This window comes from Poeciliopsis prolifica, unplaced genomic scaffold (assembly GCF_027474105.1).
Source record: "Poeciliopsis prolifica strain line A6 unplaced genomic scaffold, Auburn_PproV2 SCAFFOLD042, whole genome shotgun sequence".
In the NCBI taxonomy this organism is placed as follows: Eukaryota; Metazoa; Chordata; class Actinopteri; order Cyprinodontiformes; family Poeciliidae; genus Poeciliopsis; species Poeciliopsis prolifica.
In genome coordinates this window covers 3,856,175-3,884,146 of record NW_026562417.1, presented here as the reverse complement: position 1 = coordinate 3,884,146, position 27,972 = coordinate 3,856,175, and the positions used below count along the sequence as shown (strand labels likewise).

Below are 27,972 nucleotides of genomic sequence, written 5' to 3'. Positions count from 1 at the left end.
TGACCAGGACCAGACAGAACCCTGCAGCAGTGACCAGGACCAGACAGAACCCTGCAGCAGTGTCCAGGACCAGACCAGGACCATACAGAACCCTGCAGCAGTGACCAGGACCAGACAGAACCCTGCAGCAGTGACCAGGACCAGACAGAGCCCTGCAGCAGTGACCAGGACCAGACAGAACCCTGCAGCAGTGACCAGGACCAGACAGAACCCTGCAGCAGTGACCAGGACCAGACAGAGCCCTGCAGCAGTGTCCAGGACCAGACCAGGACCAGACAGAACCCTGCAGCAGTGACCAGGACCAGACAGAGCCCTGCAGCAGTGACCAGGACCAGACAGAACCCTGCAGCAGTGACCAGGACCAGACCAGGACCAGACAGAACCCTGCAGCAGTGACCAGGACCAGACAGAGCCCTGCAGCAGTGACCAGGACCAGACAGAACCCTGCAGCAGTGACCAGGACCAGACAGAACCCTGCAGCAGTGACCAGGACCAGACAGAACCCTGCAGCAGTGACCAGGACCAGACAGAGCCCTGCAGCAGTGTCCAGGACCAGACCAGGACCATACAGAACCCTGCAGCAGTGACCAGGACCAGACAGAGCCCTGCAGCAGTGACCAGGACCAGACAGAACCCTGCAGCAGTGACCAGGACCAGACAGAGCCCTGCAGCAGTGTCCAGGACCAGACCAGGACCAGACAGAACCCTGCAGCAGTGACCAGGACCAGACAGAGCCCTGCAGCAGTGACCAGGACCAGACAGAACCCTGCAGCAGTGACCAGGACCAGACAGAACCCTGCAGCAGTGACCAGGACCAGACAGAACCCTGCAGCAGTGACCAGGACCAGACAGAACCCTGCAGCAGTGACCAACCTGGAGAATCCAGCCAGGAGACTCCAGGCCCAAGTGTATCACCAGCGGGTTAGAGGCTGTGACAGAGAGTTATTAAGTATTAAAATCCAATAAGCCTAATTCTAAAGGTTAGCATGATGCTTTTTGCATTTTTTATTGTGTCTGTTTATGCATTTCCAATTAAGTTCCAGAGAGAGATGAGGGTGATACAGATTCAGAGTCAGACTCTGGGGAGGAAGACAGTGAAGCAGAAGGAAATGGCACTGAACTGCCCCCACCCAGCACAACCTATTGCACACCAGAAGCACCAGTTTATTTTTATTTATTTATTTGTGAGAATTTGTTTTTGGTCATATTCTGGGCTCTGAGTTTACATTTACATGTTCACTGTTCCATAGTGCCATTTAACGTCTTGTTTGGTCATGGCAAATTTTAGTTAAATAAACCATTTTAATTTGAGTGTGTGTGAGAAAATATTTGTTTCCTTTCGTTCATCATTTGTATATGGACCCCTCTGATAAAGCCTTGCTCACCCTTTGGCCACCCCTTGAAAAAAAGTCTAGCTCCGCCACTGCTTTCATCAGGTAATCTGCCGGGGAAGTAAAAAGGCATTTCTCCGCCTACCGAATGGGTCGTAACTCGTAAGGCTTCGGCAGGAGTCGTTGGCAGTAATGACAACTTCCCGACGCTAGAGGGCGTTTGTGTTCATAAAATGGATCAAAACTCATCCCTTTATGTGGAGACAACGTTTCGACTCGACTTCAGAAATACTCATAGACTTTTAGAATAAGTCGTTTGGGACTATTGGATGATGGACCGTGTTCTGTTAGTTTGCGGAGGTGTGCGACCCTGTAAAAATGTCATTGAGAAAAAGCGTTCATTGTAGCCAGTGTTTAGCAGAGTTTTACCTGGGCAGCGCGCGCTCACTCAACAGGTGCGCGTTTTATTTCGGAGCTTTACTCGCTTTAAGCGAATCGACCAGGTGAATTCATTTGCGCAGCACACAACATGGTTACTAAAACCTTTGTAAATTATGTGCTGTTTTTATTTCCGGTTTCGCTCATTTCCTTCCAATTTTTTCACTTCTTCTTTTAGCAGCGCATTTACGCACACCTCTGGACACAGACACCACACTGTCCTGCAGTCCATCAATGTCTCACTGTCTCAGTCGGTCTTTGGTACAAGATGATCTATTTTCTGCTCGGTCTGCTTTGCTCCATCTGGGGAGAACCTGCTCAGTGTCTGGAGGAGAACAGAGGTTTTAACTTTGAAGGTGACCTCCGTCAGCTCGCTGTGGGCAACAGCTCTGTCTACATCGCTACAGAGGAGAAACTTTACCAGCTGAGCCATGACCTGACTCTGATCTACAGCCTGACCCAGAGAGGGACCTTAAAGAGTGGGGACCAACCGGATAAGAGGAGTTTTACAGAAACCCCATGAAGACTGCCTGGAATGCAACTTTAAAAGTTAATGTTTTTTTACCATTTGAGAAAAATGACACATTGATCAGCTGCGGTGTGACTGGAAAAACAACTCTGTGGTTATTGTGAGATTCTGGACCTGAAGAACATCTCCAAGCTGGTTTACAGTGAATCCATCCAGGTGGGACCTCAGAGAAGCAGCAGTGGTTCTGTCAGCTTTCTGGTGGATGTGAAGGAGGATTCAGGTCAGACTGAGACTTACATCCTGACAGCGATAAAGAATCCTAGACTCAAGACAGACTGTAGCGCTGATTTAAAGACAATCAACCTTCAAAACACCAATCAAAACCAGCCTGGGGAAATATTTTCCTGGTCTGATCAATCAGGTGATAAACCTGGGATCCAAACTGAAGCTGCAGTAGAGTTTGTGGACGGATTCCAGATCAACTCAACAGTGTATCTGTTCTCCAACGTGGCATCAGGAGGTAAAAGCAACAAAGTCCGTCTGATCTGGCTTCAGGCTGAAACCAGTAAAACTCAGACTCTGGAGTCTCTTCATGGAGCGACTCTCAGTTTCTCTGGAGGTGAAGACAGCAGACTGCTGGCGTCCTCGGTCGTCCCAGGTGGACAGCAGGTCCTGTGGAGTGGAGTGTTCAGTGTGGACGGAGGAGGAAGCAACACTGAGCTGCTGCTGTTTGACATCAGTCCTGATCTCAACAGGGAGATGAATAAAGATCCAGACTTTTTTTACTCATCAAAAACTACAAAGCCCTTGGTAAGTTACTGTGTTAAACATAATCTTTGAATATTTAAGGTTAAGATGCTTTGATATTTAACTCAGTCCTGAATGACTGAGAATCTCCAGCAGCATTTTACATGTATGAACTGAGGCAATAAATTTAATAAAGGTTGAGTGATTTCTATTGAAGAAATATAAGGTTGGCACGTTTTGTGTGTTATTCACTGTTTTTTCTCTTTTAAATCACAACTTTGTTGTGTTCAGTTTTGAGAAATGTAAAAAACATTTTATCATATGATCTGTGGCAATGTGTGTATTGTTGTTTATAGTTTTGTTTATATTTATGTCTGAAATACAAACATTAAAGCCAACTTATTTAAAGTTGTTCCAGACATTCTGTGTTGCCATTTATAAAACTATACATCTTTCCTTGGTTTGAAAAGACAAAATGTTGAACCGATTCTCTCTGTTCCTCAGTCGGTTCTCCTGAAACCAAAGGCTGTGCTTTTTAAGCAGAACTTCATGAGTTCTGTTCTGGCCGTCCGGCTGAACGGCTGGATGGTTTTCTTCATTGGAACAGCAGATGGACAGATCATCAAGGTGGGTAGAAAACTAACAACTGAGGGGCTAAATATGTTTTAGCAAAATAAGTAACATTAAACTTTGAATTTGGTTTCAGCTTTTGTAAATCATATCAATATCACAGTTTAAACTGTTGAATTTGTTTTCTCTAAGAGTTGACAAGCAATATCTACATATGTGTTTTCAAATTATTTTTGAAGTAAAAAAACTTAACAGACACAAATATGGTGTATAAATAAAACCACATGGGCTTTGATAATTTAATCCACAGGTGTTGGGGTTGTGTTGACATTAGATCAGACTGGGATGTATGTAGTAAGCTTTAAAATGTTCTGCTCAAACTCAACCAGTTAAAAATACATTTTAATCTCTAGTAGGTTTTCCTTCAGGATCCCCCTGTAATCAGCTTCCTCCATATTCCCACTAACTCCCACCATAACATGATTCTGCCACCACTATGTCTGCCAAGAGGAAGATGGGAGTTTTTGCCACTGATAACGTTTTGTTCAAAGGTCAAAAAGTTACATTTTGGTCTCATATGACCACAAAACCTTCTTCCACAGGTTTGCTGTATTTTCTGCAATTCAAATCTTGTTTCCCAAAAAGGTCAGATTTGTCATGTATGTGATCAATTGTTCTGTAACAGGTTTTCCCATTTCTGTGAATTTCTGCATGTCACTTTATGCTATTATATTCATCGTAGGTCATTTAATTCATCCATCAATCCAACCCCATCTCCTGGATACATCCTCTAACATCACTGTTGTTGTTTCCAGCTTTCTGTGGACAGGAAGTTTCAGCCCTCCTGTCCACACATCCTCTACAGAACCAGTGGAGACAACAAAGTGTTTCCAAAAGTCCAACTGGATCCAGTGGATCAGAAACATGTCTATGTACCGTTTAAAAACCAGGTAGATTGGAGCTTTTTCATGAGGCGTTCACTTCCCCTGCCTGTTGCTGTGTTTCTGAAACATGGCGTTCTGCTCCAGGTTAAACGTGTTCCAGTGTCAAACTGCACAACTTACCAAAATGTGAAGGATTGTCTTTCTGCCCAGGATCCATTCTGTGTCTGGTGTGTCTCTAAGAAAAGGTCAGAGAAACTTCACCTGCAGCTCAATCCTTCATCTCAACTTTATGATGACACATTTAAATGTTTTCAGCTGCTCATTTAAAGACGACTGCATAGATTCAGAGAGGCTGTCCATCCCTGATGAATCCAAGCAGAAAATAGTTTCTCACAGATTTCAGAAGGGTTCCACAGGAGAGGTGGGTTATTAATATATTTATGACTGTATTTATCTGGAACTATCAGTCATTATCATCTTATATTTGTTCTTTTCTCAGATGAAAATAATCCTCCAATCACATCTGACTGTAGAGAAGAAGGTTCAGTCTAACTTCACCTGTGATTTCTCTACAACCTCCACTCAGCTTTGTACAAATCAAGAACCAAAACCACAGTACCCACAATGCACCTGCATTCTCAATGACCCTCTCCCTGCTGATGGTCAGTGATGGTCAGGAAGTCTTTAAACATTTTGTTTCAGCTGTTAAAGTTTCATACTTTATCTTGGATTTACAGATCCTGACGTTACCGTGACGATCAGACTTGGAGACACAAAACTGACAGAACAAATAAAGATCATTAATTGTTCCAGTATCCAGGGGCAACCAAGTTTTCACCTGTAAGTTCATCTATGTTTTCTAATACAGATTTAATAACAACTGAAATCATCCTAAAGTCTAACAGTATGATTTAACTCCAGTGTTTTCATAATAACTCTGCATGAAATCTGAATAATGCAAATATTGTAGCTGATATTTAAATCTGACAGATTACAAGCTGGTAGAATCATCTGTTTCATGTTGTAGCTGAAAGGAAATAATTTGTCTTGAATCCAGAGAAGCTTCATTCTTCACAATGTTTCATTAACAGGAAAGATGCATTATTATTGCATCTTGATGTTTCTAAAAGAATCTGCATCATGTCATAATGTTTGAGTAAAGCTGAGATCAAACTGGGATCAAACTGGGGCTGTTTTCTGTCCAGGTGTCAGCGGTGTATCAGAGCAGGATGTGGGTGGAGACAGAACAGCTGCTCCTGGGCCACTGATGCAGTCAGCAACGTAATCTTGAAATATTTGATGATTTTTAGATGAAATTTAGAGAAGTTTCTTCTCAAATAGGGTTTGTTAGTTATAATTGCATTTCTTAATATGAATATCTACTGTATTTCTTTTGTCATTTCTAATGTAATCTGGAACAGCTTCATAAAATGAACTGATAAATGTCACTTCTTTCTTTCTGCAGGACATTTGCCCAAACCTTGAGCAGTTTGGGAGAAATTTTTCTGTGAGTCACATTTTTAATTGTTTTGAGTTAATTTGGTTATACTGAAAATATAACCAGCAAGTTATATTTGTTATATTTTCATTATAACTTGTTGGTAATGTGAAACATTTGTATTTTCTGCTCCTTCAGATACCAGAGATCTCCTCCGTCTCTCCCAGTGTTGTGTCTTTCTATGGCAGAAATCAGGCTGTGTTGTCGGGTCGTAACCTCAGAGATGTGACCCGAGTCAGGATTAAAGCAGACCTGGACTGTGACCCAAAGGAGTGAGTCCTTTTATTCTTTACCACAGTATCTGAAACCATTATGTGTCCTTTGAAGTATATATTCACTCATTGTTTTTTAGGATAAAGAAAGTTATTAAATTACAGAGAAAACATTGAATGACTTAAAAGTGTGTTTTCTGTCTGAAAGAAGTGATCAGCAACCTTCCTCTATAATAGCAACTCTTACCTCATGTGGTAGAAAAACTAACACTAGTGCAGCCTCTGTCTGACTGTGCAGACATGCACTTTCACAGGAACAGTGCATGTGAAAGTGCACTGTGGCCTTTCAGAGTGAACTTGCTTACAGCTCACATATTTATTCCCTGTTTCATAACTGGTCACTGCATTATGTTTTGTTTTGGGTTCTTTTGGTGTAAAGCATTATGAGTTGCCTTGTTGCTGAAGTTTGCTATGCAAATAAATGTGGTCTGACTTGTGATGTCAGTTCATGGTTTTCAGTTTTTCTCTCTGTGTTTTCTGATCAGATCTCCTGTGTTCAGCAACAACGGCTCCAGTCTGACCTTCCACATCCCCAGCACAGAAGCTAAAGGCCCGGTCAAAATATGTGTTCTCCTTCCAGATGGAAGTTGCCACGGCAACTTCATCGTCACCTATCAGTCATCACCAATCTGCACTGATATCACACCAAGCAGCAGCTGGAGAAGGTATTTAAACTTTTTCTTGCAAAAATGATAGATTTCCATCATCTGCAGAGCAACATGCACTGATGTAATATTAATTTATTTATTAAACCCAAAGTTGATTGGTAGGCCAGGTTAAACTTCACACGTCCTGATTTCTTGTTGAACCTTTTTAAACTTTATAAATCACACATACCCCTCTAAAATCAATCTGAAACCCAGATTGATTTGATGTGTTCTTGATTCATTTTGTTCTTCATTGTTTGATTCCTGACAAACCTGATGTTTGTTGAGTCAAGTTCTCAGCTGACCTGATGTTTTGCTAACACTGTGACTTTACAGTGAGTCAGGTGTTCAGAGGTTTTCTTCATGGTAAATACTTTTCACACCACTGAATGCACGTAAAACTCTGTAGTTAGAAGAGTCACATGCTGTATGCTGTGAAAAAACTGGTCAGAACAACAAGCGAGTAAAGTGTGTTTGTTCTCTGTGTCCTCCAGTGGGGGCAGGAAGGTCACTATTACTGGGACTCACCTGGATTTGGTGGAGGGGATCACACACAGCCACACCCAGCAGGAAGTCATGTCTCCCATGAGCAGCAGCTATCAGGTAACTCTGCAGACAGAAACTCTGTTATCAGCATATAGTGAACTACATCAAGCTACATTTTCATTTTCAACAGACTCTCATCTATAAAACTCCAGCAGCCAAAGGCCCTCTAGTGTCCATCAGCACAGCGTTTCTGAAAGTAGCCAATGAAACGTTGGCATGCTCGAAGAAAATAACTTACTATCCTGACCCAGAGTTTTCCAGCTTCACAGCCGTGAAGGAAGGGAGCGACGTCCGCATCACTATTCAGGTACGGCCGTTTCTGTCCACATTTGTTCAGTCAGACATCTTGATGTTACATTATTGAAGGGGAAACTGGTTTTGTTCTTTCAGAAAAAGGCAGATGACCTGCAGATGACAGTAGAAGAGCTGTCAGTTGTGGGAATTCAGAATAAAATTCGATATGCCTGCGACATAAAACCCGAAGGAACCAGCAACAAGACAGAAACCTTTACCTGTGAGATCAAAGGACTGCAAAGCGATCACATTGATATGGTCGAGGTGAAAACCAAATTTATGGTCGTATTAGTTGAACAATTTAAAGTGCTGTTGAAATCCTGTGTTTTTTAGCTGCAACTACAACAAATTTCCCTATCAGTTTTTCACATTACTTGGTTAATATAAATCAAGAAACGGACAGAACATGTTGATGGAAGCAGAAAAGCTAAACTGACTCTAGTTTTGTTAGAAAACTGGGCAAGTGTTATGATTTACCGAATGACACTTCATGACAAAGTCATAAACCTCCATGAAGACACCACTTCATGTTCAAGTCAGGAGTTATGTCATACTTACCACAGTCTCATGTCAGTCTTATGCACACCCCTTCAAATGAATTGTTACCAACCATTGTGATTATTATCTCTTACAGGTGAAATATGGAAATGAATCTATAAAACTGAACAAATCATCTTCATTATTAATTTTAATACTGCTCATCATATTGCTGATCCCCATCACCCTGGTTGGTAAGTGCACCATGGTTTAGCCCTCCTCCAAAAATCCTGCTCGAGATTTCTCTTCATTTGTTCTTCATTGGCTCGTTCATTTCAGTCGTGTTTTTCATCTACCGAAGACAACGGCAGCAGTTGACTGTTAGGATGAACAACGTGATGGAAAAGCTGGAGTGTGAGATTAGGAACGACATCCTGTAATATTCGGCTTGATTAAAGCGGAACCCACAAAAAACACACAAGGGGGATCTTGTGTCAGGTAATAGGAAATAAGTGTTACCAGGTTAATTTGATAAAAAAAATTAATATTCAACCACTCAATACAAAATTAATAGGTTTTTACCAGAGATTATTTATTCAGAAAACCTGAAATTTGCATACTTAATAAACCTAAATCATTACACCAAAACCCTCCAAAATAATCAAGGGTCTGATTCGCCTTGTTCAGGCTGAGTCCTCAACCACACTTAAATAATCGAAGGTCCTAATAGTCCTGTTCCTTTTTTATAATATTTTTGTCCATGAAAGAGTCCCATAAACTCCAAATCAAACAACGTCCTGGAAGCGTCTCTCCGTATTAATCCCCGGTCTCCATCCCAAAAGAAAAATCCAAAACGTCAAAAAAAACCAAAAAAGATGAGAAAAAAGAAGAGTGGTGCCACCCAAAAACCCCCAAAAAAATAAAGTCAAGATCTCATCGGGAGCGTCGCTTTCCCCCCCGGTGGCTTCCTCCATGCACTGGCGTCGTCCTTCTGCACCGGGCGGCATTTCCTCGGTGCAAACTTCGGTCCAGGCTTTTGGGCACGATCTGCGGCGCTGGGGCGAACCTTAATCGATCTTTTATCTTTTTCGTTAGTTTCTTTCCTTGGGTTAAACAATCAATAAAGCCAAACTCCCGCTGCACAGATCTGACCATGAGCGTCCTACTTGCTGATTGTGCCACGCCTCGCCGTCGCACACGCCCCCTTTTCATTACTAAATTTTCACACACCTGGTTCCAAATATGATTGACCCAACATCAGTTTTTTTAACAGTGGAACTTCAACATATTTAAAAAAATAAAACACTTGTGGGGATTTTATCCCCACAAGTGTTCCACATTCCGCTTGGAATTTTTAACATTTAATATAGTTACTGAGAAAAAACAAAACATAGTCAGACAAGGTCAGGCCTTTTTTTCTGAGTCTGGCATTAGGTTTGCTTTTTTTTTTTCTATGTATAAAATAGATTTTAAGATTATTTTATTAACTTATAAAGTTTTAAATGGGTTATCTTCAGGATCTTTTAAAATTTCAGTCTGTGTCCAGAACCCTCAGATCAATCAATCAGCTTTTACTTACAGTCCCTCGGACTCGACTAAGGAAAGGAGATCGGGCTTTTTCTGTTGTTGCTCCTAATTTATGGAACAATTTGCATTTTCAGATTAGATCTGCTAGCAGCCTGGATCATTTTAAATCGCTTCTCAAAACTCATTTTTATTCGTTGGCTTTTAACTGAAGCAATTTTTGATATTCTGTTTTATCTACTTGTGTTATTGTCATTCCTGTGCAGCACTTTGGTGCAGTTTTATACTGTTTTAAAGTGCTATATAAATAAATTTGACATTGACATTTGACATTGACATGTCACCTGCTAAATTTGTCAGGGTTTAATGTGTATCAATCCAATCCTAATCACATCCTAAGCTAGGTCAGTTAGTTTGGCTCAACATCATTCATACTGTTGGTGAACTTAGGTTCTAAGTAATAGTTTAATTTGTTCAACGTGTTAAAGAGACCCAATCATGACCCAATCAGAGTTCCTCATGAAGAGGAACTCATGAAGCCTTCTCTTCATGAGGTTCTCGTAGAAACAGTGTCTTCAGTCAGAGGCCTTTTCAGTTTGCTGTAATACTGACTGCTACAAGAGATTCTTCCTTCCCACAGCCATTACCATTTGTAATAACTCTGTAAAGAATCATGAATATATTGAGTTACAGCAACATTTAGTTTCCCTGTCAGATCAATAAAGTATTTATAATATGAATCGATTAGGAATTGGTGGAGGCAGCTAAAGATTGCACCCACAGGAAGCGGCAGAGAGCGAGCGGCCGCACCTCTCTGCCTCATGCTGGCTCCGCTCCACCTGGGCCCGGGTCGCCCGCGCTTCCTCCCTCACTCTGTCCAGAGTCTCCCTCAGTCTCCGGTTGGCGTCCATCAGCTCGCCTTCAGAGCGTGACAGCGCCCCCAGCTGGACACTGAGCTCTTGGTTCTGCTGTTGTCTCAAACAATATTCAGGGTAGAAATCAAATCCATTACAACTCAAAACAAAGAAAAGAACAAAAAGACTCACCTGCTGCAGCTCAATAATCTCTGCTTTCTGTCTCTCTCGCTCCTCTAGCTGTGAACTCTGATGCTGCAGTTTGTTTCTAGGAAACACAAAACAAGATTTTCAAGAATAGATTCACATTAGATGGTTATTGTGCTGAGAGGAACTTCACATCATCATCATCAGCCCCAGACTTTACTGACCAACATGAAACACTGAAGTCTCAAACCACAGAAACAGGAACAGGATCTTTAACTAGGCTGTAACTTGAAGGCGAATGCTGGGGGCCGATTGTGCAGCATTAAAACATCTCAAATTTGTTACATCTTTGATATTATAACAAAATAAAGATGTAAAGATTGACTCAGGTTGTTTTGCATCCTTAAAAAGTCTTACATTTATATGGGGGGATAAGTTGGCCTTGACGTATTGGCATGTTTAATAATTAGGTCTTTTAACTGCAGCCTGTTAGGCTTCTAAACTAGAATGTGGTGGATCATCTGCAGGGATATGAATCTGCGCTGTAGTTTGATAAACTAGGGGCCCCACGGAACTAGAAAGGGCTTCGGTTGGGGTGTACAGTACCGGTCCGGTCCGGTCCGGCCCACCTGAGGTTCTGCAGCTCTCTGCGGAGCGACTCCTCTCCCTGCTGAGCGCTGCGCAGTCGTTCCTCCCACTCCTCCTTCAGTGTCTGATCCGACGAGTCCTGCAGCGCCCTCTGCTGTTCCAACACTGCCAGGCGGTTCTCCAGCTCCAGCCTGGAACAAACACATGCAGGATGATTTAACACGACTCACTCGTTCATATTCACTCATTCTGGATCAGGTTCATGAGGTGAGTCTCACCTCTCTTCGTGTAAGGCGGCCATCTTGTGGAACTCCTCCTCTCGGGCCGACTGCACCTTCCTCACCATCTCTCTCTCTTTTTCCAACACAACCTCCTTGTTTCGCTCCAGCGCCGCCTTCAGCACCTCAACGTCTGCCTGCAGACCTGACACACACACCAGATACACACATTATATACTTCCTGCCTTGGAAAATATGAACACAGCTTGTTTGTGATGTGTACAGTAGCTTTTTATGAATGAATTGACTTTAGCTAGGTGAGACTTAAGGAAAGAAAAACATTAATTTAGTGTTTCTTGGAAAAGTATTTTTCTTATGCTAGAAGGAAGTAGAAAACAGACACATGAAGCAGACGCTAGTCACAGCTGAGCTGTTAGAAGCTCTGCAGACACAGAGCAGAACAAATGTTGGGAGGATTTGTTCCCTCACCATTTGTAAAAATAATAATAATAATAATGGAGGAACTGAGATCTGGTTTAAAAAAGGAATTCAAATAATTAATTCAGGTTTTGAATAGAGGAAACTTTTAGAACATGCGGACATGAACACCGACCAAACCTGCTGTGGATCAAAGCATATTGAGGTATCAAATGGTCCAGTCAAAGTCCAGACTCAGTCTGCTTTAATACCTGAACATCTCTGTTCACAGACACCATCCAGGAACTCTTATTTTGACAGGGAGCTTTTCTGTAACAGTCTGGCAGGATCTGGTGAGTCTCCAGTCTACTAAAAATAAAGTGATGAACCAACGAAAACCTTATTGAAGATAAAACTATTATTTTAAACAGAACTTGCATAACTCACTTATAAGCTTTTTAATATCTCAGAATCTCAGGCCTTTCAAGTAAGAATTTCTAATTTCATCCTTAAAACTCCGAGGTCAATGGCATTTTAATAGAAAAAAATATATACACAATAAAATTATAATTAAATTGTAAAGTCATATTGGTCATAATTAAAATTTCCATAATTTTAAACAAAAAGTGATGGGTAATAAATAACATTATATAACACGTCACATATCAACCACACCAGTTAATCAATCAATCAGGTGTGTGTGCATCTGTGAATCAGGTTTTTATATCCTTGTGGGAACCTATTTCTGGGATTGTGGGGACCACTGATCTTTGAGGGGACATTTTCTTGGATCCCATGAGGGGAATTGCTGTTTTTGGGTCAGGTATGTGATGGTTAGGGTTGGATAAAAGAAAATGAATGGAAGTCAGTAAAGTGTCCCCACAAGTCATAAAAAAACGACTGCGTATGTTTGTGTCTGGGAGTGTCTCTGTACCGTCCATCTGTCCCTGCAGTGCGTCCCTCTCCCTCTCCATGTCTCCTTTGGAGCGAGCACACTCCAGCCTGACGCTGGCCAGCTCTAGTTTGTGCGAATGCTTCAGGCTGTCGACCTGCCAGCAGTCAGAGGTGAAGAGTTAAAGCAGCAGCGACTCTCTGAGGAGTCAGACTCAGACCGGATGTGGAGCAGCGTACCTGAGCGGTCAGAGCGCTGGCCTCCCTCTCGGCGCGGTGCAGCCTCCCGGTCAGCTGGCCGTTCTGCTCGTGGCTCTGCTGGAGCTCGCTCTCCATCCTTTGTAAAGGCACCATTTGGAATCCAAGACCAAATTGCATATGATATAAAACAATTCCGATTCTTACAAGTTCCCTCTTAGGTCGGGAGGCAGTAAACATTCACCAAGATAATGATAAGTAATAATATTTATTGGTTCACCTCAGTGGCGGAGCCAGAGGGGTGGCCGGGGTGGGACTTGCCACCCCCAACAGAGCCCTGGCCACCCCTACTGCCACCCCACTGGAAATGGTCATTTTAAAATATAATACTTATGAGATCGGCAAAGATTTGCCAGGAAAAGTATAATTTCCGACTGTCCCTGAAGGCAGCCCGATGCCCGACACTGTTCATTGGTTAAACTGACATGTGGGTCCTGCTTGATACACAACACATCCGAGGCTTTAGAGTTACACCGTCGAGGAGTTCTGCAGGTATTTCCAACATTTTACCGCTCAGCAGTAACCGCTGTTACCTTCCTAATGAGAGGCGGCACTTGTCATACATTTCTAAAAAGAAAAAAAAAATGGTTGTGTATCGCTGCGTAGTGCCTCGTTTATTATATTAGCCATGCTAGTGCTGGTAGATTGTGTTTAGACAGATTCTTTTAACATATGTTTTAGTGCACATGCTGCCCTCTAATGTTTTATTTCTCCCAGCTCTTGCTTTAAATGTGTGGTAAAAATATGTGAAAAACCATTAAGTTTTATAATGACTGAAATGTAAGTAGGCTATGTCATATGAAAGCTTTGAATTATAACCCAACTAGTTATATTAATTAATTTTAATTAATGTATTTTTAATTTAGTATTTTAGCTAGCTACAGAAAACTAAAAACTATAGTTTAAATAATAGTTAAAATAGTGTTGTCTCTGCCAAACAGTCATGGAGTGTAAATACCAGGCTCTTATTTTGTGTAGAACCCAAATGAAGAGAAAAGGGAAGATCTCCCAGTTCTTCTTAAAGAACTCTGCAGCAGTGACCAGGACCAGACCAGGACCATACAGAACCCTGCAGCAGGGACCAGGACCAGACAGAACCCTGCAGCAGTGACCAGGACCAGACAGAACCCTGCAGCAGTGACCAGGACCAGACAGAACCCTGCAGCAGTGTCCAGGACCAGACCAGGACCATACAGAGCCCTGCAGCAGTGTCCAGGACCAGACCAGGACCATACAGAACCCTGCAGCAGTGACCAGGACCAGACAGAACCCTGCAGCAGTGACCAGGACCAGACAGAACCCTGCAGCAGTGACCAGGACCAGACAGAACCCTGCAGCAGTGACCAGGACCAGACAGAACCCTGCAGCAGTGACCAGGACCAGACAGAACCCTGCAGCAGTGTCCAGGACCAGACCAGGACCATACAGAACCCTGCAGCAGTGACCAGGACCAGACAGAACCCTGCAGCAGTGACCAGGACCAGACAGAGCCCTGCAGCAGTGACCAGGACCAGACAGAACCCTGCAGCAGTGACCAGGACCAGACAGAACCCTGCAGCAGTGACCAGGACCAGACAGAGCCCTGCAGCAGTGTCCAGGACCAGACCAGGACCAGACAGAACCCTGCAGCAGTGACCAGGACCAGACAGAGCCCTGCAGCAGTGACCAGGACCAGACAGAACCCTGCAGCAGTGACCAGGACCAGACCAGGACCAGACAGAACCCTGCAGCAGTGACCAGGACCAGACAGAGCCCTGCAGCAGTGACCAGGACCAGACAGAACCCTGCAGCAGTGACCAGGACCAGACAGAACCCTGCAGCAGTGACCAGGACCAGACAGAACCCTGCAGCAGTGACCAGGACCAGACAGAGCCCTGCAGCAGTGTCCAGGACCAGACCAGGACCATACAGAACCCTGCAGCAGTGACCAGGACCAGACAGAGCCCTGCAGCAGTGACCAGGACCAGACCAGGACCATACAGAACCCTGCAGCAGTGACCAGGACCAGACAGACCCTGCAGCAGTGACCAGGACCAGACAGAACCCTGCAGCAGTGACCAGGACCAGACAGAGCCCTGCAGCAGTGTCCAGGACCAGACCAGGACCAGACAGAACCCTGCAGCAGTGACCAGGACCAGACAGAGCCCTGCAGCAGTGACCAGGACCAGACAGAACCCTGCAGCAGTGACCAGGACCAGACAGAACCCTGCAGCAGTGACCAGGACCAGACAGAACCCTGCAGCAGTGACCAACCTGGAGAATCCAGCCAGGAGACTCCAGGCCCAAGTGTATCACCAGCGGGTTAGAGGCTGTGACAGAGAGTTATTAAGTATTAAAATCCAATAAGCCTAATTCTAAAGGTTAGCATGATGCTTTTTGCATTTTTTATTGTGTCTGTTTATGCATTTCCAATTAAGTTCCAGAGAGAGATGAGGGTGATACAGATTCAGAGTCAGACTCTGGGGAGGAAGACAGTGAAGCAGAAGGAAATGGCACTGAACTGCCCCCACCCAGCACAACCTATTGCACACCAGAAGCACCAGTTTATTTTATTTATTTATTTGTGAGAATTTGTTTTTGGTCATATTCTGGGCTCTGAGTTTACATTTACATGTTCACTGTTCCATAGTGCCATTTAACGTCTTGTTTGGTCATGGCAAATTTTAGTTAAATAAACCATTTTAATTTGAGTGTGTGTGAGAAAATATTTGTTTCCTTTCGTTCATCATTTGTATATGGACCCCTCTGATAAAGCCTTGCTCACCCTTTGGCCACCCCTTGAAAAAAAGTCTAGCTCCGCCACTGCTTTCATCAGGTAATCTGCCGGGGAAGTAAAAAGGCATTTCTCCGCCTACCGAATGGGTCGTAACTCGTAAGGCTTCGGCAGGAGTCGTTGGCAGTAATGACAACTTCCCGACGCTAGAGGGCGTTTGTGTTCATAAAATGGATCAAAACTCATCCCTTTATGTGGAGACAACGTTTCGACTCGACTTCAGAAATACTCATAGACTTTTAGAATAAGTCGTTTGGGACTATTGGATGATGGACCGTGTTCTGTTAGTTTGCGGAGGTGTGCGACCCTGTAAAAATGTCATTGAGAAAAAGCGTTCATTGTAGCCAGTGTTTAGCAGAGTTTTACCTGGGCAGCGCGCGCTCACTCAACAGGTGCGCGTTTTATTTCGGAGCTTTACTCGCTTTAAGCGAATCGACCAGGTGAATTCATTTGCGCAGACACACAACATGGTTACTAAAACCTTTGTAAATTATGTGCTGTTTTTATTTCCGGTTTCGCTCATTTCCTTCCAATTTTTTCACTTCTTCTTTTAGCAGCGCATTACGCACACCTCTGGACACAGACACCACACTGTCCTGCAGTCCATCAATGTCTCACTGTCTCAGTCGGTCTTTGGTACAAGATGATCTATTTTCTGCTCGGTCTGCTTTGCTCCATCTGGGGAGAACCTGCTCAGTGTCTGGAGGAGAACAGAGGTTTTAACTTTGAAGGTGACCTCCGTCAGCTCGCTGTGGGCAACAGCTCTGTCTACATCGCTACAGAGGAGAAACTTTACCAGCTGAGCCATGACCTGACTCTGATCTACAGCCTGACCCAGAGAGGGACCTTAAAGAGTGGGGACCAACCGGATAAAGAGGAGTTTTACAGAAACCCCATGAAGACTGCCTGGAATGCAACTTTAAAAGTTAATGTTTTTTTACCATTTGAGAAAAATGACACATTGATCAGCTGCGGTGTGACTGGAAACAAACTCTGTGGTTATTGTGAGATTCTGGACCTGAAGAACATCTCCAAGCTGGTTTACAGTGAATCCATCCAGGTGGGACCTCAGAGAAGCAGCAGTGGTTCTGTCAGCTTTCTGGTGGATGTGAAGGAGGATTCAGGTCAGACTGAGACTTACATCCTGACAGCGATAAAGAATCCTAGACTCAAGACAGACTGTAGCGCTGATTTAAAGACAATCAACCTTCAAAACACCAATCAAAACCAGCCTGGGGAAATATTTTCCTGGTCTGATCAATCAGGTGATAAACCTGGGATCCAAACTGAAGCTGCAGTAGAGTTTGTGGACGGATTCCAGATCAACTCAACAGTGTATCTGTTCTCCAACGTGGCATCAGGAGGTAAAAGCAACAAAGTCCGTCTGATCTGGCTTCAGGCTGAAACCAGTAAAACTCAGACTCTGGAGTCTCTTCATGGAGCGACTCTCAGTTTCTCTGGAGGTGAAGACAGCAGACTGCTGGCGTCCTCGGTCGTCCCAGGTGGACAGCAGGTCCTGTGGAGTGGAGTGTTCAGTGTGGACGGAGGAGGAAGCAACACTGAGCTGCTGCTGTTTGACATCAGTCCTAATCTCAACAGGGAGCTGAATAAAGATCCAGATTTTTTACTCATCAAAAACTACAAAGCCCTTGGTAAGTTACTGTGTTAAACATAATCTTTGAATATTTAAGGTTAAGATGCTTTGATATTTAACTCAGTCCTGAATGACTGAGAATCTCCAGCAGCATTTTACATGTATGAACTGAGGCAATAAATTTAATAAAGGTTGAGTGATTTCTATTGAAGAAATATAAAGGTTGGCACGTTTTGTGTGTTATTCACTGTTTTTCTCTTTTAAATCACAACTTTGTTGTGTTCAGTTTTGAGAAATGTAAAAAACATTTTATCATATGATCTGTGGCAATGTGTGTATTGTTGTTTATAGTTTTGTTTATATTTATGTCTGAAATACAAACATTTAAAGCCAACTTATTTAAAGTTGTTCCAGACATTCTGTGTTGCCATTTATAAAACTATACATCTTTCCTTGGTTTGAAAAGACAAAATGTTGAACCGATTCTCTCTGTTCCTCAGTCGGTTCTCCTGAAACCAAAGGCTGTGCTTTTTAAGCAGAACTTCATGAGTTCTGTTCTGGCCGTCCGGCTGAACGGCTGGATGGTTTTCTTCATTGGAACAGCAGATGGACAGATCATCAAGGTGGGTAGAAAACTAACAACTGAGGGGCTAAATATGTTTTAGCAAAATAAGTAACATTAAACTTTGAATTTGGTTTCAGCTTTTGTAAATCATATCAATATCACAGTTTAAACTGTTGAATTTGTTTTCTCTAAGAGTTGACAAGCAATATCTACATATGTGTTTTCAAATTATTTTTGAAGTAAAAAAACTTAACAGACACAAATATGGTGTATAAATAAAACCACATGGGCTTTGATAACATTTAATCCACAGGTGTTGGGGTTGTGTTGACATTAGATCAGACTGGGATGTATGTAGTAAGCTTTAAAATGTTCTGCTCAAACTCAACCAGTTAAAAATACATTTTAATCTCTAGTAGGTTTTCCTTCAGGATCCCCCTGTAATCAGCTTCCTCCATATTCCCACTAACTCCCACCATAACATGATTCTGCCACCACTATGTCTGCCAAGAGGAAGATGGGAGTTTTTGCCACTGATAACGTTTTGTTCAAAGGTCAAAAAGTTACATTTTGGTCTCATATGACCACAGAACCTTCTTCCACAGGTTTGCTGTATTTTCTGCAATTCAAGTCTTGTTTCCCAAAAAAGGTCAGATTTGTCATGTATGTGATCAATTGTTCTGTAACAGGTTTTCCCATTTCTGTGAATTTCTGCATGTCACTTTATGCTATTATATTCATCGTAGGTCATTTAATTCATCCATCAATCCAACCCCATCTCCTGGATACATCCTCTAACATCACTGTTGTTGTTTCCAGCTTTCTGTGGACAGGAAGTTTCAGCCCTCCTGTCCACACATCCTCTACAGAACCAGTGGAGACAACAAAGTGTTTCCAAAAGTCCAACTGGATCCAGTGGATCAGAAACATGTCTATGTACCGTTTAAAAACCAGGTAGATTGGAGCTTTTTCATGAGGCGTTCACTTCCCCTGCCTGTTGCTGTGTTTCTGAAACATGGCGTTCTGCTCCAGGTTAAACGTGTTCCAGTGTCAAACTGCACAACTTACCAAAATGTGAAGGATTGTCTTTCTGCCCAGGAGGATCATTCTGTGTCTGGTGTGTCTCTAAGAAAAGGTCAGAGAAACTTCACCTGCAGCTCAATCCTTCATCTCAACTTTATGATGACACATTTAAATGTTTTCAGCTGCTCATTTAAAGACGACTGCATAGATTCAGAGAGGCTGTCCATCCCTGATGAATCCAAGCAGAAAATAGTTTCTCACAGATTTCAGAAGGACCACAGGAGAGGTGGGTTATTAATATATTTATGACTGTATTTATCTGGAACTATCGGTCATTATCATATTATATTTGTTCTTTTCTCAGATGAAAATAATCCTCCAATCACATCTGACTGTAGAGAAGAAGGTTCAGTCTAACTTCACCTGTGATTTCTCTACAACCTCCACTCAGCTTTGTACAAATCAAGAACCAAAAACCACAGTACCCACAATGCACCTGCATTCTCAATGACCCTCTCCCTGCTGATGGTCAGTGATGGTCAGGAAGTCTTTAAACATTTTGTTTCAGCTGTTAAAGTTTCATACTTTATCTTGGATTTACAGATCCTGACGTTACCGTGACGATCAGACTTGGAGACACAAAACTGACAGAACAAATAAAGATCATTAATTGTTCCAGTATCCAGGGGCAACCAAGTTTTCACCTGTAAGTTCATCTATGTTTTCTAATACAGATTTAATAACAACTGAAATCATCCTAAAGTCTAACAGTATGATTTAACTCCAGTGTTTTCATAATAACTCTGCATGAAATCTGAATAATGCAAATATTGTAGCTGATATTTAAATCTGACAGATTACAAGCTGGTAGAATCATCTGTTTCATGTTGTAGCTGAAAGGAAATAATTTGTCTTGAATCCAGAGAAGCTTCATTCTTCACAATGTTTCATTAACAGGAAAGATGCATTATTATTGCATCTTGATGTTTCTAAAAGAATCTGCATCATGTGTCATAATGTTTGAGTAAAGCTGAGATCAAACTGGGATCAAACTGGGGCTGTTTCTGTCCAGGTGTCAGCGGTGTATCAGAGCAGGATGTGGGTGGAGACAGAACAGCTGCTCCTGGGCCACTGATGCAGTCAGCAACGTAATCTTGAAATATTGATGATTTTTAGATGAAATTTAGAGAAGTTTCTTCTCAAATAGGGTTTGTTAGTTATAATTGCATTTCTTAATATGAATATCTACTGTATTTCTTTGTCATTTCTAATGTAATCTGGAACAGCTTCATAAAATGAACTGATAAATGTCACTTCTTTCTTTCTGCAGGACATTTGCCCAAACCTTGAGCAGTTTGGGAGAAATTTTTCTGTGAGTCACATTTTTAATTGTTTTGAGTTAATTTGGTTATACTGAAAATATAACCAGCAAGTTATATTTGTTATATTTTCATTATAACTCTTTGGTAATGTGAAACATTTGTATTTTCTGCTCCTTCAGATACCAGAGATCTCCTCCGTCTCTCCCAGTGTTGTGTCTTTCTATGGCAGAAATCAGGCTGTGTTGTCGGGTCGTAACCTCAGAGATGTGACCCGAGTCAGGATTAAAGCAGACCTGGACTGTGACCCAAAGGAGTGAGTCCTTTTATTCTTTACCACAGTATCTGAAACCATTATGTGTCCTTTGAAGTATATATTCACTCATTGTTTTTTAGGATAAAGAAAGTTATTAAATTACAGAGAAAACATTGAATGACTTAAAAGTGTGTTTTCTGTCTGAAAGAAGTGATCAGCAACCTTCCTCTATAATAGCAACTCTTACCTCATGTGGTAGAAAAACTAACACTAGTGCAGCCTCTGTCTGACTGTGCAGACATGCACTTTCACAGGAACAGTGCATGTGAAAGTGCACTGTGGCCTTTCAGAGTGAACTTGCTTACAGCTCACATATTTATTCCCTGTTTCATAACTGGTCACTGCATTATGTTTTGTTTTGGGTTCTTTTGGTGTAAAGCATTATGAGTTGCCTTGTTGCTGAAGTTTGCTATGCAAATAAATGTGGTCTGACTTGTGATGTCAGTTCATGGTTTTCAGTTTTTCTCTCTGTGTTTTCTGATCAGATCTCCTGTGTTCAGCAACAACGGCTCCAGTCTGACCTTCCACATCCCCAGCACAGAAGCTAAAGGCCCGGTCAAAATATGTGTTCTCCTTCCAGATGGAAGTTGCCACGGCAACTTCATCGTCACCTATCAGTCATCACCAATCTGCACTGATATCACACAAGCAGCAGCTGGAGAAGGTATTTAAACTTTTTCTTGCAAAAATGATAGATTTCCATCATCTGCAGAGCAACATGCACTGATGTAATATTAATTTATTTATTAAACCCAAAGTTGATTGGTAGGCCAGGTTAAACTTCACACGTCCTGATTTCTTGTTGAACCTTTTTAAACTTTATAAATCACACATACCCTCTAAAATCAATCTGAAACCCAGATTGATTTGATGTGTTCTTGATTCATTTTGTTCTTCATTGTTTGATTCCTGACAAACCTGATGTTTGTTGAGTCAAGTTCTCAGCTGACCTGATGTTTTGCTAACACTGTGACTTTACAGTGAGTCAGGTGTTCAGAGGTTTTCTTCATGGTAAATACTTTTCACACCACTGAATGCACGTAAAACTCTGTAGTTAGAAGAGTCACATGCTGTATGCTGTGAAAAAACTGGTCAGAACAACAAGCGTAAAGTGTGTTTGTTCTCTGTGTCCTCCAGTGGGGGCAGGAAGGTCACTATTACTGGGACTCACCTGGATTTGGTGGAGGGGATCACACACAGCCACACCCAGCAGGAAGTCATGTCTCCCATGAGCAGCAGCTATCAGGTAACTCTGCAGACAGAAACTCTGTTATCAGCATATAGTGAACTACATCAAGCTACATTTTCATTTTCAACAGACTCTCATCTATAAAACTCCAGCAGCCAAAGGCCCTCTAGTGTCCATCAGCACAGCGTTTCTGAAAGTAGCCAATGAAACGTTGGCATGCTCGAAGAAAATAACTTACTATCCTGACCCAGAGTTTTCCAGCTTCACAGCCGTGAAGGAAGGGAGCGACGTCCGCATCACTATTCAGGTACGGCCGTTTCTGTCCACATTTGTTCAGTCAGACATCTTGATGTTACATTATTGAAGGGGAAACTGGTTTGTTCTTTCAGAAAAAGGCAGATGACCTGCAGATGACAGTAGAAGAGCTGTCAGTTGTGGGAATTCAGAATAAAATTCGATATGCCTGCGACATAAAACCCGAAGGAACCAGCAACAAGACAGAAACCTTTACCTGTGAGATCAAAGGACTGCAAAGCGATCACATTGATATGGTCGAGGTGAAAACCAAATTTATGGTCGTATTAGTTGAACAATTTAAAGTGCTGTTGAAATCCTGTGTTTTTTAGCTGCAACTACAACAAATTTCCCTATCAGTTTTTCACATTACTTGGTTAATATAAATCAAGAAACAGGACAGAACATGTTGATGGAAGCAGAAAAGCTAAACTGACTCTAGTTTTGTTAGAAAACTGGGCAAGTGTTATGATTTACCGAATGACACTTCATGACAAAAGTCATAAACCTCCATGAAGACACCACTTCATGTTCAAGTCAGGAGTTATGTCATACTTACCACAGTCTCATGTCAGTCTTATGCACACCCCTTCAAATGAATTGTTACCAACCATTGTGATTATTATCTCTTACAGGTGAAATATGGAAATGAATCTATAAAACTGAACAAATCATCTTCATTATTAATTTTAATACTGCTCATCATATTGCTGATCCCCATCACCCTGGTTGGTAAGTGCACCATGGTTTAGCCCTCCTCCAAAAATCCTGCTCGAGATTTCTCTTCATTTGTTCTTCATTGGCTCGTTCATTTCAGTCGTGTTTTCATCTACCGAAGACAACGGCAGCAGTTGACTGTTAGGATGAACAACGTGATGGAAAAGCTGGAGTGTGAGATTAGGAACGACATCCTGTAATATTCGGCTTGATTAAAGCGGAACCCACAAAAAACACACAAGGGGGATCTTGTGTCAGGTAAATAGGAAATAAGTGTTACCAGGTTAATTTGATAAAAAAAATTAATATTCAACCACTCAATACAAAATTAATAGGTTTTTACCAGAGATTATTTATTCAGAAAACCTGAAATTTGCATACTTAATAAACCTAAATCATTACCCAAAACCCTCCAAAATAATCAAGGGTCTGATTCGCCTTGTTCAGGCTGAGTCCTCAACCACACTTAAATAATCGAAGGTCCTAATAGTCCTGTTCCTTTTTATAATATTTTTGTCCATGAAAGAGTCCCATAAACTCCAAATCAAACAACGTCCTGGAAGCGTCTCTCCGTATTAATCCCCGGTCTCCATCCCAAAAGAAAAATCCAAAACGTCAAAAAAAACCAAAAAAGATGAGAAAAAAAGAAGAGTGGTGCCACCCAAAAACCCCCAAAAGAAAATAAAGTCAAGATCTCATCGGGAGCGTCGCTTTTCCCCCCGGTGGCTTCCTCCATGCACTGGCGTCGTCCTTCTGCACCGGGCGGCATTTCCTCGGTGCAAACTTCGGTCCAGGCTTTTGGGCACGATCTGCGGCGCTGGGGCGAACCTTAATCGATCTTTTATCTTTTTCGTTAGTTTCTTTCCTTGGGTTAAACAATCAATAAAGCCAAACTCCCGCTGCACAGATCTGACCATGAGCGTCCTACTTGCTGATTGTGCCACGCCTCGCCGTCGCACACGCCCCCTTTTCATTACTAAATTTTCACACACCTGGTTCCAAATATGATTGACCCAACATCAGTTTTTTTAACAGTGGAACTTCAACATATTTAAAAAATAAAACACTTGTGGGGATTTTATCCCCACAAGTGTTCCACATTCCGCTTGGAATTTTTAACATTTAATATAGTTACTGAGAAAAAACAAAACATAGTCAGACAAGGTCAGGCCTTTTTTTCTGAGTCTGGCATTAGGTTTGCTTTTTTTTTTCTATGTATAAAATAGATTTTAAGATTATTTTATTAACTTATAAAGTTTTAAATGGGTTATCTTCAGGATCTTTTAAAATTTCAGTCTGTGTCCAGAACCCTCAGATCAATCAATCAGCTTTTACTTACAGTCCCTCGGACTCGACTAAGGAAAGGAGATCGGGCTTTTTCTGTTGTTGCTCCTAATTTATGGAACAATTTGCATTTTCAGATTAGATCTGCTAGCAGCCTGGATCATTTTAAATCGCTTCTCAAAACTCATTTTTATTCGTTGGCTTTTAACTGAAGCAATTTTTGATATTCTGTTTTATCTACTTGTGTTATTGTCATTCCTGTGCAGCACTTTGGTGCAGTTTTATACCTGTTTTAAAGTGCTATATAAATAAATTTGACATTGACATTTGACATTGACATGTCACCTGCTAAATTTGTCAGGGTTTAATGTGTATCAATCCAATCCTAATCACATCCTAAGCTAGGTCAGTTAGTTTGGCTCAACATCATTCATACTGTTGGTGAACTTAGGTTCTAAGTAATAGTTTAATTTGTTCAACGTGTTAAAGAGACCCAATCATGACCCAATCAGAGTTCCTCATGAAGAGGAACTCATGAAGCCTTCCTCTTCATGAGGTTCTCGTAGAAACAGTGTCTTCAGTCAGAGGCCTTTTCAGTTTGCTGTAATACTGACTGCTACAAGAGATTCTTCCTTCCCACAGCCATTACCATTTGTAATAACTCTGTAAAGAATCATGAATATATTGAGTTACAGCAACATTTAGTTTCCCTGTCAGATCAATAAAGTATTTATAATATGAATCGATTAGGAATTGGTGGAGGCAGCTAAAGATTGCACCCACAGGAAGCGGCAGAGAGCGAGCGGCCGCACCTCTCTGCCTCATGCTGGCTCCGCTCCACCTGGGCCCGGGTCGCCCGCGCTTCCTCCCTCACTCTGTCCAGAGTCTCCCTCAGTCTCCGGTTGGCGTCCATCAGCTCGCCTTCAGAGCGTGACAGCGCCCCCAGCTGGACACTGAGCTCTTGGTTCTGCTGTTGTCTCAAACAATATTCAGGGTAGAAATCAAATCCATTACAACTCAAAACAAAGAAAAGAACAAAAAGACTCACCTGCTGCAGCTCAATAATCTCTGCTTTCTGTCTCTCTCGCTCCTCTAGCTGTGAACTCTGATGCTGCAGTTTGTTTCTAGGAAACACAAAACAAGATTTTCAAGAATAGATTCACATTAGATGGTTATTGTGCTGAGAGGAACTTCACATCATCATCATCAGCCCCAGACTTTACTGACCAACATGAAACACTGAAGTCTCAAACCACAGAAACAGGAACAGGATCTTTAACTAGGCTGTAACTTGAAGGCGAATGCTGGGGCCGATTGTGCAGCATTAAAACATCTCAAATTTGTTACATCTTTGATATTATAACAAAATAAAGATGTAAAGATTGACTCAGGTTGTTTTGCATCCTTAAAAAGTCTTACATTTATATGGGGGGATAAGTTGGCCTTGACGTATTGGCATGTTTAATAATTAGGTCTTTTAACTGCAGCCTGTTAGGCTTCTAAACTAGAATGTGGTGGATCATCTGCAGGGATATGAATCTGCGCTGTAGTTTGATAAACTAGGGGCCCCACGGAACTAGAAAGGGCTTCGGTTGGGGTGTACAGTACCGGTCCGGTCCGGTCCGGCCCACCTGAGGTTCTGCAGCTCTCTGCGGAGCGACTCCTCTCCCTGCTGAGCGCTGCGCAGTCGTTCCTCCCACTCCTCCTTCAGTGTCTGATCCGACGAGTCCTGCAGCGCCCTCTGCTGTTCCAACACTGCCAGGCGGTTCTCCAGCTCCAGCCTGGAACAAACACATGCAGGATGATTTAACACGACTCACTCGTTCATATTCACTCATTCTGGATCAGGTTCATGAGGTGAGTCTCACCTCTCTTCGTGTAAGGCGGCCATCTTGTGGAACTCCTCCTCTCGGGCCGACTGCACCTTCCTCACCATCTCTCTCTCTTTTTCCAACACAACCTCCTTGTTTCGCTCCAGCGCCGCCTTCAGCACCTCAACGTCTGCCTGCAGACCTGACACACACACCAGATACACACATTATATACTTCCTGCCTTGGAAAATATGAACACAGCTTGTTTGTGATGTGTACAGTAGCTTTTATGAATGAATTGACTTTAGCTAGGTGAGACTTAAGGAAAGAAAAACATTAATTTAGTGTTTCTTGGAAAAGTATTTTTCTTATGCTAGAAGGAAGTAGAAAACAGACACATGAAGCAGACGCTAGTCACAGCTGAGCTGTTAGAAGCTCTGCAGACACAGAGCAGAACAAATGTTGGGAGGATTTGTTCCCTCACCATTTGTAAAAATAATAATAATAATAATGGAGGAACTGAGATCTGGTTTAAAAAAGGAATTCAAATAATTAATTCAGGTTTTGAATAGAGGAAACTTTTAGAACATGCGGACATGAACACCGACCAAACCTGCTGTGGATCAAAGCATATTGAGGTATCAAATGGTCCAGTCAAAGTCCAGACTCAGTCTGCTTTAATACCTGAACATCTCTGTTCACAGAGATGTTCAGGTATTAACATTTTGACAGGGAGCTTTTCTGTAACAGTCTGGCAGGATCTGGTGAGTCTCCAGTCTACTAAAAATAAAGTGATGAACCAACGAAAACCTTATTGAAGATAAAACTATTATTTTAAACAGAACTTGCATAACTCACTTATAAGCTTTTTAATATCTCAGAATCTCAGGCCTTTCAAGTAAGAATTTCTAATTTCATCCTTAAAACTCCGAGGTCAATGGCATTTTAATAGAAAAAAATATATACACAATAAAATTATAATTAAATTGTAAAGTCATATTGGTCATAATTAAAATTTCCATAATTTTAAACAAAAAGTGATGGGTAATAAATAACATTATATAACACGTCACATATCAACCACACCAGTTAATCAATCAATCAGGTGTGTGTGCATCTGTGAATCAGGTTTTTATATCCTTGTGGGAACCTATTTCTGGGATTGTGGGGACCACTGATCTTTGAGGGGACATTTTCTTGGATCCCATGAGGGGAATTGCTGTTTTTGGGTCAGGTATGTGATGGTTAGGGTTGGATAAAAGAAAATGAATGGAAGTCAGTAAAGTGTCCCCACAAGTCATAAAAAAACGACTGCGTATGTTTGTGTCTGGGAGTGTCTCTGTACCGTCCATCTGTCCCTGCAGTGCGTCCCTCTCCCTCTCCATGTCTCCTTTGGAGCGAGCACACTCCAGCCTGACGCTGGCCAGCTCTAGTTTGTGCGAATGCTTCAGGCTGTCGACCTGCCAGCAGTCAGAGGTGAAGAGTTAAAGCAGCAGCGACTCTCTGAGGAGTCAGACTCAGACCGGATGTGGAGCAGCGTACCTGAGCGGTCAGAGCGCTGGCCTCCCTCTCGGCGCGGTGCAGCCTCCCGGTCAGCTGGCCGTTCTGCTCGTGGCTCTGCTGGAGCTCGCTCTCCATCCTTTGTAAAGGCACCATTTGGAATCCAAGACCAAATTGCATATGATATAAAACAATTCCGATTCTTACAAGTTCCCTCTTAGGTCGGGAGGCAGTAAACATTCACCAAGATAATGATAAGTAATAATATTTATTGGTTCACCTCAGTGGCGGAGCCAGAGGGGTGGCCGGGGTGGGACTTGCCACCCCCAACAGAGCCCTGGCCACCCCTACTGCCACCCCACTGGAAATGGTCATTTTAAAATATAATACTTATGAGATCGGCAAAGATTTGCCAGGAAAAGTATAATTTCCGACTGTCCCTGAAGGCAGCCCGATGCCCGACACTGTTCATTGGTTAAACTGACATGTGGGTCCTGCTTGATCCACAACACATCC

The 27,972-nt window shown here is 42.3% G+C and overlaps 2 protein-coding genes and 2 pseudogenes across 2 annotated transcripts; 2 read left to right on the top strand and 2 right to left on the bottom strand.

Moving 5' to 3' along the window:
* Positions 1 to 1,521: 1,521 nt before the first annotated feature.
* On the top strand, positions 1,522 to 11,082 carry LOC129376132 (plexin-C1-like; annotated as a pseudogene).
* On the bottom strand, positions 10,258 to 13,148 carry LOC129376134 (centrosomal protein of 83 kDa-like). The gene is made up of 6 exons (XM_055055624.1): positions 13,053 to 13,148; positions 12,856 to 12,970; positions 11,565 to 11,709; positions 11,328 to 11,477; positions 10,744 to 10,819; positions 10,258 to 10,665 (listed from the first exon to the last, which is right to left on the bottom strand). Exons 1-6 carry the CDS (start codon positions 13,146 to 13,148, stop codon positions 10,462 to 10,464), a joined length of 786 nt encoding a protein of 261 aa, XP_054911599.1. The 3' UTR covers positions 10,258 to 10,461.
* Positions 13,149 to 15,970: 2,822 nt separating this feature from the next.
* LOC129376136 (plexin-D1-like) lies at positions 15,971 to 22,932 on the top strand (annotated as a pseudogene).
* Positions 22,933 to 24,571: 1,639 nt separating this feature from the next.
* On the bottom strand, positions 24,572 to 27,594 carry LOC129376135 (centrosomal protein of 83 kDa-like). Its single transcript, XM_055055625.1, has 6 exons — positions 27,499 to 27,594; positions 27,302 to 27,416; positions 26,013 to 26,157; positions 25,776 to 25,925; positions 25,193 to 25,268; positions 24,572 to 25,114 (listed from the first exon to the last, which is right to left on the bottom strand). Exons 1-6 carry the CDS (start codon positions 27,592 to 27,594, stop codon positions 24,911 to 24,913), a joined length of 786 nt encoding a protein of 261 aa, XP_054911600.1. The 3' UTR covers positions 24,572 to 24,910.
* Positions 27,595 to 27,972: the final 378 nt, after the last annotated feature.